General features: G+C 37.1%; 1 protein-coding gene across 1 annotated transcript in view; it reads left to right on the top strand.

The window, feature by feature from the left end:
* Positions 1-13,412, top strand: part of ADGRB3 (adhesion G protein-coupled receptor B3) — a 479,906-nt gene that overhangs the window by 267,292 nt on the left and 199,202 nt on the right. The window contains exons 12-13 of the mRNA XM_075707045.1: positions 9,540-9,686; positions 10,440-10,515. Of these exons, the coding sequence (XP_075563160.1) occupies positions 9,540-9,686; positions 10,440-10,515 (223 nt within the window). The remainder of the gene's footprint in view (positions 1-9,539; positions 9,687-10,439; positions 10,516-13,412) is intronic.

Raw genomic sequence — 13,412 nt, 5'->3', positions numbered from 1 at the left:
GGGAATGGGGGATGCAGTCAGTTCATCATATGTTGTCTCTGCTGCTCCTTCCTCCTTGGGAGGAGGACTTCTCACACTCTCCCCCTGCTGCAGCATGGGATTCCTCCCATGGGAGACAGTCCTCCATGAAATTCTCTAATGTCAGTCCTTCCCACGGGCTGCAGTTCTTCATGAACTGTTCCAGCATAGGTCCCTTCCATGAGGTGCAGTCCTTCAGAAGCAGACTGCTCCAGCGTGGGTCCCCCATGGGGTCACAGGTCCTGCCAGCAAACCTGCTCCAGCATGGGCTCCTCTGTCTCCACGGGTCCACAGGTGCTGCCAGGAGCCTGCTCCAGTGTGGGCTTCCCATGGGTCACAGCCTCCTTTGGGCACATCCACCTGCTCCGGTGTGGGGTCGTCCCCGGGCTGCAGGTGGATATCTGCTCCACTGTGGACCTCCCTGGGCTGCAGGGGGACAGCCTGCCTCACCATGGTCTGCACCAGGGGCTGCAGGGGAATCTCTGCTCCTGTGCCTGGAGCAGCTCCTCCCCCTCCTTCTTCACTGACCTTGGTGTCTGCAGAGTTGTTCCTCTCACATATTCTCACTCCTCTCTTCTGGCTGCAGTTGTGCATGGTATTTTTCTCCCTTCTTAAATATGTTATCACAGAGGCGCTACCACCATCACTGATGAGCTTGGCCTTGGCCAGCAGCAGGTCTGTCTTAGAGCTGGCTGGCATTGACTCTATCAGACATAAGGAAAGCTTCTAGCATGTTCTCACAGAAGCCACCCCTGTAGCCCCCCCACTACAAAAACCTTGACATGCAGTCCCAATACAATCAGACTTTACTTTTTAGGATCCACTAGCCATTTCCATACTATTAATGCTCCAAGATTCTATGCCAGAGTAATTTACAGTTCTCTCAGTTTTAATTTGCTCATAGTTGTATCTGAAAGTTCTTCAAGATGCCATTTTGTATGATTAAAAAAAATTGTCAATAATGAGCTATAATAGAGATCTGTTTCTAGTCTGCTACAAAAAAAATGTGATTAAAAACATCTATTGATTCACATGCTTTATTTTGTTTCGTGTGTGTGTGGCTTTTATACATCAAATCTTCTATCTTCATGCCTGAGAATTCACTTCAATATCCTGCATAACTTAGTTCACATCTTTCTAGATTTCTGAGTGATAGGATTTAGTTGTCATTTTCCTAGAGGTAAGACAATGGCCATTTTTCCTTTGCTTCAATTTACTACTTCTGGGAAGCAATCATTCTACCTCTGATCTTCATCTCCCCAAGAAATGTAATGTTGAGGGAATATTTATATCAATTCCCTGCTAATGATTTTCACATCTGTTTGCCCCCTTACTGATCTCTTGTTCTCTTTCAAGTCCTCTCTGTCTATCTTTTTAATAGTTCTTATTGGATATCTAATAATCAGTAGACATGACATATAAACATATAAATGATCTCTGTCTCTCAACTTTTCTTCTTTCTCCCTTTCTCTGATGACAGCTTCATTGTTATTTCCATTTTCTGAGCTCATTACCTTAACATTGCCTTTAGTCTCTCTATCTTTATCTCTCGTTATCAGCTAGAATCACCAGCAAAGACACTTTTTCCAGTTACCTTAGCGATTGAAAAATGCTTGGTTTCTGCACCTTCCCTGCACAGTCAATCTAAAACAATGTCGCAGGTGGCCTTGCCACCTCAGTATTAGCACGGTTTTCACCTTTATGTCTGTAACATTAAAACTCATGCACTTAAATGCCAACTCATTCTATCTCCTGCATCAGCCTCAATCTTCTGTCTTGCTTTATGCTGAGTCTTTCTTTTCCTTGAGAAGTGCTTTATGACGAGGCAAGAGTTGCTAAGGGAGACCTTAGCCTTAGTAGCATGAATGCACAGTAACACTAAGAGGAACGGAAAACATAAAGCTCTTTCAGAAACACAGAGTACCTTGGATGTGGCTCTGGGTCTCTTCGGCTGTTTGTGCCTTCATCTTCTTCAGTATAACTCCCAGGAGATGGAGTGGTTCTCTAGTGAATGAAGTACAGACTCCTACCATGTTTTGTTTAAAGCATTTGTCTGAATAACCACATATTTCAGGAAGGATTTCATTTATCATGAGAACACATTTTATTCTGACTGCTCATAAAAAAATTGTTTACATTTTCACTAGTTCAGTTGGGTTTTCTTCAAACTTGTGATTCAGATCTGCAAATTTAAAAGTGATTTTGTACTTTACTTTCCACATTGGCCAGCTGCAAATAGCCATATTCATCTTACAGTACACATTAATAGTAAGTAAATAGTAACAATGATTAAAAATTATAAAAATGCTAAGATTATTTTTTTTCCCCTAGGGGGACATGCACAAGTAACATCTGGAACATGGACAAATTCTATGATGCTATGGCCATTTCCACACACTAACTCTTTCTCAGGGAGTAAACTTTAATAGTTTGCATAACTTTTTTTTTTTTTTAAGAAAGCATTTATTGTCCATAACAACAATTCTTAACGTTTTAATTATTGTCTGATCTTTTAATTTTTTATTTTCCATTTTTATTTCCATACCTGGAACAAGGAAAGGGTTGGAAAAAGAATAATTGTAATCTTATGCTTTACCTATTTTAATTTTATCAAGCTAGACTTTTTGTCATAACAAATGTGCAATCAGAAACCACTCAAGAGAATGCATATGCATATGTGATATTTCATGAGTCTTTGAAATTAGTATATTCCTGAGTTGTTCTTGAAATACAGAATTTGGTACTGAACAACAAAAGTACACAAAACCAAAAGGAATCACTTGCCTGCTGCCTACAATTTTGTTTTTTTTTTTAAATTACGTAAGTAGCAGAAGAGATCTGAGTGTTTATTAAATGCATCCTGATCATTGCTTGAAGACATGCTGCTTTCTAACTCATCCTAAATATTATACTGGTCATATTATTGATATGGTAGTGTACTGCTGGCATTTTTTACAGGCTTCTGAGAGCATATTCAGACATCATACAGCTATGTTACTTGTTCGTGTGTTTACTCATTCTTCATATTGTTTAAAGGACTGCAGTAGCTTGCAAGCTCAAAGTAGAAATGCGTTCACTAATTCCCTAAGGTTTTTATCACTGATAAATGTATTATTTTACAGCAAAAAAGGTGACGGTACCTCTCTTCCCCATTGCATTGTCTATGGAATACAGAAGGGAAATATTCAGAGGTCGCTATTAAGGTAGCTTCTTGATTAACCTAAAGCATTACTCTTAACCTTCAAACAGCAAGCCCATTTAAGGCACAGTTTGCTTGACACCAAAGGAAGGATTCATGCAGAACCCATGCCTGATTAGTGAAAATATCTATGAAATGTCTACTTCTACTTCTGCCTATGCCAGTAGCATGTCTTGCTACCCAAAGCTTCAGTAGTCAGAGGGTAGCTGCTATGGGCTGATGAGTTTCAGGTATGCAAGTGCACACCAGGCCTCTAAGGACCTCCCTCTCTTGTCTGTCCATGGAGCAATAGGGCATAACAAGGTTCTAATTTAAGAAGACATCATTTCTGCATGGATAGTCATAAGAAGTAGTAGATCTGTTAAGTTACAATTTGTTAGGAGTGTTTTTCTGACTGTTGATTGATGTTGGTTCACTGTGGGGAGATTTCATGAGTATTATTTGCAGAGGGAAAATTACCTGGTTGTTCTTATGTTCATATAAGAGGATGTCACTTCACCACGGTCCTTCTGTTATACATAATCTTGCGGGTGGTAAGAGGTGGATTTATCTTTGAGAAGGATTTTAAAGGAGAACATCAAGAGATGCAGAGTCCTTTCAAGGTCTCCTTGAAAAGGGGGTTTCACCATTTGTGCTTGTTGCATATTGTCTTTAAAATGATGGGGTTTAAGTGGATAGAGCAAATCTGTTGCAAATATCATCTTCAATATGTCCATCTGGCTTTTTGATGATGAGCCAGGCAAGACTTTGCTCCCTGTGTATCCAACATGAGCTGACTTAAGTGAGTTTATTTATTCTATAAAAAGCCAAAGGTTTTACATTTAGGGTCAACAGAATAATTCTAAAATGTACAAATATGATTCTAATTGGGTCTTCTTAACAGAGATGCTTGCAGAAATACTCAGTATTCTGAATTTTAACACAAAAATCCTTCCATATTCTTTATTCTGAACATCTGTGACAATGGCAGTTCTATTCATGACTATGTTACGCAGAAACAAATTTAACAGTAGCTGTCCCAGAAGGGCCGTATAATACCCTCTGTCTGAAAAATCAAAACCTGTTGTGTGATGAACTCAATTTTACTAAATGCTGAATTATATATGTCTAGCATGCTATCAGTGGACAAGTCAAAATAGGACAGGAAAAGAAAAATGATGCTGCTAATATGAATAGCCATTCTCTGTTGTGTGTGACTGAAATTCAATCAAATTCAGAGTTCTACTTTTTTTCTCTGACAAGGGAGGGTTAAGCAGAAGTTGACATCTTATGCTAATCCCATAGATTTCTCTATCCTGTTTTGCAATTCAGTCAAGGCACTGATGCCTTTTAAAACAATTAATTCCCCTTCCTATATATATTAAGTGATTGTAAATTAGGGATCAACATAGTTACCGTGCTGTAAAGCACAACAAATCCAGAATGTTATCACATATGAGAAAGGAGAATCAGAACCAGTGTTGTATCCTCTTTTGTAAATACATGGATGCTACAGAACTCAGACTCGGATTTTGAGCATCTTTTCTAAAGGTTTGGTTCAGTCTTTGATAAGGATAGGGAACAACTGTTTAATTTAGCTTGAGTTGTAATTTTAAAACCTAAATGATGAAGTTGTGTTTAGTCCATGAGCAAACATCCAGTCATTTTTCTGTCATGCGTTTCAGTGAATCTGATTTCCTGTTCCAAAGTAATTAATATTGTTCAAGGGGCTGATTCTGAAACGTTGCCAGTTTTTGTTCAACACTGGAGGCTAATGGGTGGATAGTAAATGGAAAGGGAAGATTATTCATGCCATTTATTTGGTTGCTTTATCTTTTATTATTAAGCCACAGAGTTCAGGCAGAGAGCTACTGGAAGTTGCAGTAGGCAGCTTGTAACTCATTCAGGGTTATAGAGATCATGGCAATACAATTCAGCTTTTCTGTTCTATGCCATGATCTACAAGGGCTAACATGCAAGAACTATGCAATTTTTATTTGACTGAGAATTTTCTTGACACGTTAATTAACCACTTTTGTGCTGCTCTAAATAAAATGCTTAAATATCATTCACATATTGCTGTGTGTAATCAGCTCATTTGGATAGTCATGGAAAATTCTCCATTCCTATGAGTTTAGAGTGAATCAATTCCAAAGAGATTTTATGTTACTCAGTAAGTAAGAACAGTTAGTAGTTGCCAATTCTGAAATTTTCAGTAGAGCAGTATTGAACAGGTTGTCTGCAACTGCAGCATGAAAATGAAATAAAGGCAAATGGAGACATATTTGTAAAGGATATTAAAATGAATCCATTAGGGGTCAAAGCAATCACTAAATTGATTACACTAGACTACTTAAATAGATTTTTCTGAATCAATAATTATTATGGGGTCATCAAATATGTATGTGTTCTTATGTGTAATTGAACCATTGTGTTGTAATTTATACAAATGTGCATCAAAAGAATGCTCAAAGAATTCTAAAAAGAAAGGTTTTTTCTCCATGTTCCAGCTTATAGCTAGGTGAGGTTTTCTTCCATCTAGGGCATATAAATTTCACCTGCAAGATTCAGAAGTATGATGGAGCCATTTTTGAAGAAATAAAGATTATATTCTACTTCCTGCTTTCTTCAAATGTTGAATACAGTCAAGTACCATAGAAGAGATTCCTTTTTCTGTTGGGTTTTTTTTTTATTATTTTTAACCTTTGGGAATCATATTAAACTTGTAATTGAAGGTATAAAGGAGCCACAACAAGACACACTGTCCAGAGAATGAAATAATGCAACATATTCTGCACCCTAAACATGTTTCTGTACATTCAGACTTTCTGTCTCTAAGTTTTTTCCCACCAACAGCCTTCTGGGTGGCTTTTTCTTTTTCGATTCATGCTGGTTAAGTCAAACCCAAAGAATTTTTCCAAATTAATGCAAGCTCTACAATTTTTTTTTCTTTTTTAGCAATGCCTGGAATATCATAGGAATTGCCATAATACAAATAAATAAAAATGAGAATTTTCCATATTGAAAAAGCTTTGATCGTGTCTACAGCAGGGTATGTGCAAACTGTAAGAATGATCTGAGGAGTACCAGGCTGGTTACTAGTCAGTATTACGTCTTCAGCATAAACAGTCCAAGAAGATATAGTCAGATAAGAACAGAAGAATGTATTACAGCAATAACTCAAATATGGTTTTATCTGAGAGAATAAGACATGCTGTATATGGTGTATATGGGAATTTTTATATTTTAAAGTTCCTTAATTTAAAATGACACAAACAGATTTTCTTCAACTTCTGCTCAGATCATTTTCATTTTAGTTTTTCTTTTTCTTCTCTTTTTTCATCCTTTTTTCCACTTTACAATTTCATTCTTAATATTCTCAATGACTGTTTTTCCAGTATTATGCAACTTCTGTATGTGTATAAAGAAGCAAAAATGCTTTTGCTACAGTGCCTGTAAATATTCTTGTCAGCTAGTGCCCTGTCTCACAAATTCAGGACAAGATGTTTTGGTATGGTAATACTTTTTTTTTTTAAAAAAAAGCAACTTCTGCTTTTTCAAAATGAGAAAACAAAGTGCTGTGTGGCAATTGCAGAACTGAATTGTTTGGGTTCCAGTATTTGGAGCATCATAGGAGCACAAACCTAACATAATAAGAATAGAATAAAGTACAAAGTAAATTACATATAATTCTGTCTTATTATCTGTGTAAAACAATTGTCTAAGAAACTGATACTTGAGTTTCTGACATGTGAATGACCCAGTACCAGAATTATACACATTCTCCTCTAACAGGCCTGTTGATTGTCATGTTCACAATAAAGTAAATAATTATTTCATGCTGCAGATTAAAACTGAGAGAGAGCAGTAAAGCTGCATTTCACAATGGAAATACAGCTGGTCATACTCCACGGTCTCACTGAAATGAGTTGTAGACTAATATTTAATAAGAATATTAGCTTTTTTAAAAAATAAAATACAGTTCACGGTGGCAGTGAAGAGGTGGGAACTGTTTCATGTATCCACCTGGCCATGTTGACAGACTGAATTGGTTGCCTCCAGTCAGATTCCATTAAATTATCTTATACCTTCAAACATCAGTGCCATGTTGGAAATTAGTAGGCACATCCTTTTGGAATCATTCAGCAAAGTGGCTAAAGAATGACCTAATAATCTGTGTGGATCTGTAAGAGGCAGACTTTGCAGGACATGGAGCAAGTATTTTGGTAAATCTCTTTCAATTATCGTTTATGTGTGCTGTGTACTCTCTGTCTACGCAGAGATCCAAAATCTCCAGATGTTAAGGTTGCATCTTCTGTGAAATTAAATTATGCTTATTGCATATAAGCCATAAGCCAAATGTTTAGGTTTTACGTTTAGGTTTTGTGTTATTCAACACCTAAATATTAACAAATATTTTGGAATCTTTGGTTCTGAGTAGTGCTTAGGTACCACGATGAATGGCCCTATTTAAAACACAGAGATAGAAAGAGTCGGGAGAGGTACTATCCTAGACCCTCACAATTTATCCAGTCCTAAAGTGGTTTTCTGTTTTGCAGAGCGAATTCCATTGAATAACATTGATTTCCTATTTCAATAAAGGGAACTGTCATCCAAAAGGTGGATGAAATATTAAGGCTCTACTAGCTAATTAGATAGATAGATAGGTAAATACACAGATAAATACTGTGCAAATAAAAAACCCAATATTGTCTTATATAGGCTGTACTTAATTTTGAAAACAAAATAACTGGATTTAATTTTATTTATGTGGAAAATAAAATAAAATTATTTTTAGATTTTAAGAACGATGGAAAAAATCCATTTTTATAATGTTAATATATTCTGTATAGCCATTGATTGCATGTGAAAACACACAATCCATTTTATGCCCCAGTAATTCTGAAACACCTGAACTCTTCTCCCTCCACACATCACCTGGAAATTCACAAGACTAAGCATCCCTTTAGGGCTGCCAATTTCAGCCTAGAGGGGATTGTAACTAGCATTGTAAAGCTCTGATGATAATTTTGCAATGGAAAGCCTGAAATAACCTCAAGTATCACCTCACTAATGTGATTCTATGATACATAACTAGTCTAATTTGAAACTAAGAGTCAGTTATCAAGGAATACATCTGTAGAGTTAATATTGTTAACGTCTTAATTTCCCTCTTTTCTTGGATTTGAATTACAGTTTCCTTTCAAATAAAATCCACTGATGAGACACCTAATGGTTTTCTACTTTAATTTTGCTGTTCTGATTGCTTTTACAGCTGTCCCCCATCGTCTTTTTATTTAACCCCCTTGCAGAGTCCTTGCAGTGAAATCGTTATGCAGATCAAAGTATAGCCCTGATGTCCAAACTCTTCCAACTGCATTAGCCTCTTCATAAATTGATTAGGAAGAGCATTGCACAGGAAATGGCTATCAACATGGCTTACATTAAGAACAGAGCTAGTGCTCCAAATGTGGTGTTTGTCATCTCTCTGAGTGTACATAAACACTTGCAGCCCTGTCAGTTCCTTAAAAGTAGTTTGAGTCTTACCAGGCGCTGACAGCAATGCCATGGAGTCATACTTAGATTTCATAGCAAAGCTGAAACTCATTTCCAGACAATAGTTGAATTAGAAAACAGAGAGAAAATGAGAATGAGTAAACAAAATTCCAAACTGTCTATTATTAGATTTGATACCTATTTCTTCTTTCTATATCTGTTACAGATATAATAGCGATGTTGTTTGGGGGTTTGGGGTTTTTTAGAAGGAAAAAATATAATTAAGAATTCAGAACGGGGATTATTCTTTCAAGGAAAAGAAATCAAGTGTTATACTGCATTATTCTCATTTGTGTGGAAACAATGAGGTCTTTTAATATGTGAATCTCCTTAATGGGCCTATCTTGAAATTGTGCCTGTATAGGGGATAAAAGCTCTGTTATTGCTTCATTAGCCTGCATCTAGCAGTTATGTTTCCCAAAGCAATTTGCAGCATCCTCTTCCTTTCATTGTCACATTTGATCATTTTAGAATTTGCTCTGAAGACACAACGACGTCCTTATGTCTGAATTTCAGGGTATAAGCCAGTATATTCAATAATCCCTGTTAAGAAACTTAACCAGAATCTGGCTGACAAATGTTATGATCAATGCCACAAAATTAATCCATAGTAGAACTACATAATAAACAGAAGATTACGCTTTCTGTGCCAGTTAATGTCCTAAAAATTCCTGCTTTACTTGAAATGTATTATTAAACATTCTTGTTATTGCTGTACTGTTATCATGGTATGATGCTTTCAAGTACGAAACACAATTTTATTTGATTTTGTGATTTCTCTTACTAGTGGCTAGCATTCAGAAGCTTCCTGCTGCATCTGTTTTAACCGACATCAATTTCCCCATGAAAGGAAGAAAGGGAATGGTTGATTGGGCACGAAACTCAGAAGACAGGGTTGTCATTCCAAAAAACATCTTCACCCCTATGTCAACAGGTAAGGAAGCATATCAGCATGTTAATTTTGTGTTAGCATTGATGAAGGAACTGAGTCTTTGTCTCATAGGACCACTATATGATATAGTAGTGGTTATTTTATCCATCTTGTAAAGAAATCGAGTACCCACAGCTTATCCCAGAGGGAAATGATGGGCCTTAATTTCAGCATCTTGAACAAAAAGTGCTACAGAAATCCTAGACATTATTTTCTACACCAAAGAGCCAATGCTTACTTATTGTGCGTGGGATTGTACCTGTGGTCATATGAGGTGACCTGATGCGCAGCTCTGCTGAAGCCCCTGAAGCTGCTCCTCTCCAACAGACTGGCCATTCCAACAGGCCACCTAACTTTTACCAAAGGATGCTCAGCAGGCAGATTACCCTGGCTTCAGATACAATTTACAAATAATGTTGCAGTGCAGATCTCTGACATTAGAGAATTTAGTCGCTAGGCATTAAACTCTAAAGACAGTCTTTGAGGATACTTAATTATAAAGGTAAATGAACTAGCATGGATGTCAGTACACAATGATGGATTTTTTGAAAATTTGATTTTCAGTGGTTTAAATCTTTTGATATATTCCTGACAGTGCTACATCTTTATGACAGACTTCCAGTATATAATTCAAAATGATGATGGTTTATTTAAAATAAAATTTCTACTAGCAAGATAAATGGTATTCACAGTTTTTTATGCTGATGAAGGCTTGGGAAAGAGAGTTAATTTTTTTTTTTTTCTTACTGTTTTCAGAACTAGATGAATCAACTGTATTTGTACTTGGAGCAGTGCTATATAAAAATTTAGAACTCATTTTGCCCACTTTGAGGTAAGAAATTTCATAAATGGATTTTATGGAACTATTCTGGTGTCATAACTGCACCACATGTCAGGATAAAAGCAGGCAACCAAGACTGTTTACATATTGGTAATGTTGGGGGGTTTTCCACTGTTATTTAAAATATATATGTGTATATTTGTCTTTCCTTTATGCTTAGTCATTTGTATGACAGAAATAGCCTTTTTATCAAATTGGCTTCATTTATATTTTACGTAATCTATATTAAGCTTAATTACAGAAATGTTCCATTAGAAGCATACACGCTGATTTACATTTATCCTCAGGCCACTTATACTTGTGCTTCAAACTACTGTTTGTCCAGTTAGCACAGGTAATCTAGTAATGACATCATAACCTAAAGTAGTAAGGCTGTCTGCTCTACTTGTGCAGAATTCTTTAACAGTAGTTTTCCAAGTACTTTTTCAGTGCAAGTTGTAATCAGAAAGGACAGCAGAGCTATAGAGAGGATCCATTTTAGAAACAAGATATACATGTGCCTGAACAGCTGTGGTATGTCAGTTATGAGGGCCATACACACTCATAAAGAAATAGGAGGGTCTCTTGTTTCACTTTTTCCTTTCTGTACTTGATAACAGACAATTTGGAAATAAGCATTTCCCCCCTGCAGCCCCTTCTCAAATTACTGGTTAAGATCATTTCATGGTCTATTAATGCTGTCTTATTTCTCATGATCTTGTGCACCGTTGGTCTACTAATGTCCTTTTACAGTAAAAGAAATGGGTGCAGATGTGTCCCAATAGCTGCTAATGAATTCACAATAATTAGAAAGGAGAGTAATTAGGAAGACACCAGATAACCTTCCCCTATTCTATTTAACCAAAACTTCAGGATTTGAAACGAAGGATAGAAAAACAGGTTTTTGCCAAAATCCACTGGAAAATAAAAAAGTCACAGTCCTAAGAAAAAAAATAGAACACTTCCCAGTAAAGTTGCTATGTGCTGTGCAATGTGTAACTGCAATGTTGGGGACAGAATTCTCTCTGAGGTAGAGCACAATTTGAACAGTGATGTCCTGGCAGGACACCTGGAAGCCTGGGGAGTGCTGATGAGAGTCATCTATGCTTAAAGCATGGTATAAATGACAGCTCATCCACTTCTGAAATGTCACTAAGCACTTTCCATTTGTTGTGCCAGTTCCTGAAATTATCCAGGAAGGAAGTTTGTGAGAGGCATTTTTTCTTCTCTTCTCCTGTATTCAAAGAAACAGAGACAAATGGCTATGGTATGGGTTTTGGCAGACCTTAAAGACAATCTGCCAATCGTAGCAAAGTGTTGAGGTGGCCATGTACCTTTCAGACTTTCATACTGTAAACTACAATCTATGATCATGCCTCTTCAGATCTCATAGGTCAATAGTTTTAATTTACAGAAAATAAGTGTGAACCTTGAATGCTATATATTTACTTATATGAAAAGTCTTTCAGGGCTTTTATCTCATCCATTAGAAAAGTGAGATTTATAGGCCTTACTAGATTTTCTGTAGAATCAATAGCATCCCAAGTAGCAGGGATAGGGACAGAATAGGGACGTAAAAGTACAGCAACTTAAGTACTATGGACTATGAAAAAGTGCATCTCAGTTCCCAAATTTTTTGCTTTTATCTATTCTACTTTCAGCTGGTTACTGATTTACACAGCAAATTTGACCATTTCTCTGTACAATTCCGTTCATAGAGAGGTTTTGTGAGCTTCTAAAGCAAAATGGTCTAATAATCTATTTGTATCTATTCATAAATGAAGTCTTTAGAAATTCAAAAATGAAAATTTCCCACTTTGCCTCTGAATATATTCAGTATTATTTGAATCCAATTCTCAGCTGCCCGAGAAAAGGAAACGAGCACTATTACTTTCTCTTATGTATGTGAATAAGGAATAAAAGTCATTATTAATCTGTGATATAAAAATATAACACATATTCCCCGGTACCTCTAGTCTCTTCTTTGTTCTGAGTATGGCGCCTCAGTACTTCTCTGCACTTATTTAATATTTATAATGAAGTTATACTGAAACTTTTACAGCTTACATCTCTACCTCATCAGGAAGTGAATCACACTGTATTTCTTTGCCCATGGCAATCATATGCAAAATTTGATATCATGACCATATAATAGTACCTCAAAAGTGGCACAATTTCAGTTTTCATAGAATCATTGAATCATTGAACAGTTTGGTTTGAAAGGGACCTCCAGAGATCATCTACTCCACCCTCCCTGCCATGAGCAGTCTTCAAGTAGATCAGGCTGCTCAAAGCCCCATCCAACCTGACCTCAAACCATTCCAATGATGGGACTTCCACAGCTTCTCTGGGCAACGTGTTCCAGTGTCTCACTATCCTCGTCATAAAAAAATTTCTTCCTTATGTCTAATCTAAATCTACTCTCTTTCAGTTTAAACCATTGCACCTTGTCCTGTCACCGCAGGCCCTGGTAAAAAGTCTCTCTTCATCTTTCTTATAAGACCCCTTTAAGTATTGAAAGCCTGCAATAAGGTCTTCCCAGAGCCGCCTTTTCTCCAGGCTAACGACCCCAACTCTCTCAGCCTGTCTTCATAGGAGAGGTGTTCCAGCCCTCTGATCATCTTCGTGGCCCTCATCTGGATGTGCTTGAACAGGTCCATGTCTTTCTTGTACTGGGAACCCCACAGCTGGATGCAGTACTCCAGATGGGGTCTCACAAGAGCAGAGTAGAGGGGGAGAATCGCCTCCCTCAACCTGCTGGCCATGCTTCTTTTTATGCAGCCTAGGATACAGTTGGCTTTCTGGGCTGCAAGCAGATATTGCCTGATCATGTCCAGTTTTTCATCCACCAGTAACCCCAAGTCCTTCTTTGCAGGGCTGTTCTCAATCCCATCATCCCCCAGTGTGTA

The sequence above is a fragment of the Pelecanus crispus genome, chromosome 3, assembly GCF_030463565.1.
Source record: "Pelecanus crispus isolate bPelCri1 chromosome 3, bPelCri1.pri, whole genome shotgun sequence".
Taxonomy (NCBI): domain Eukaryota; kingdom Metazoa; phylum Chordata; class Aves; order Pelecaniformes; family Pelecanidae; genus Pelecanus; species Pelecanus crispus.
The sequence above is the reverse complement of the archived record's forward strand: the minus strand, read 5'-3'. Positions and strand labels throughout refer to the sequence as shown.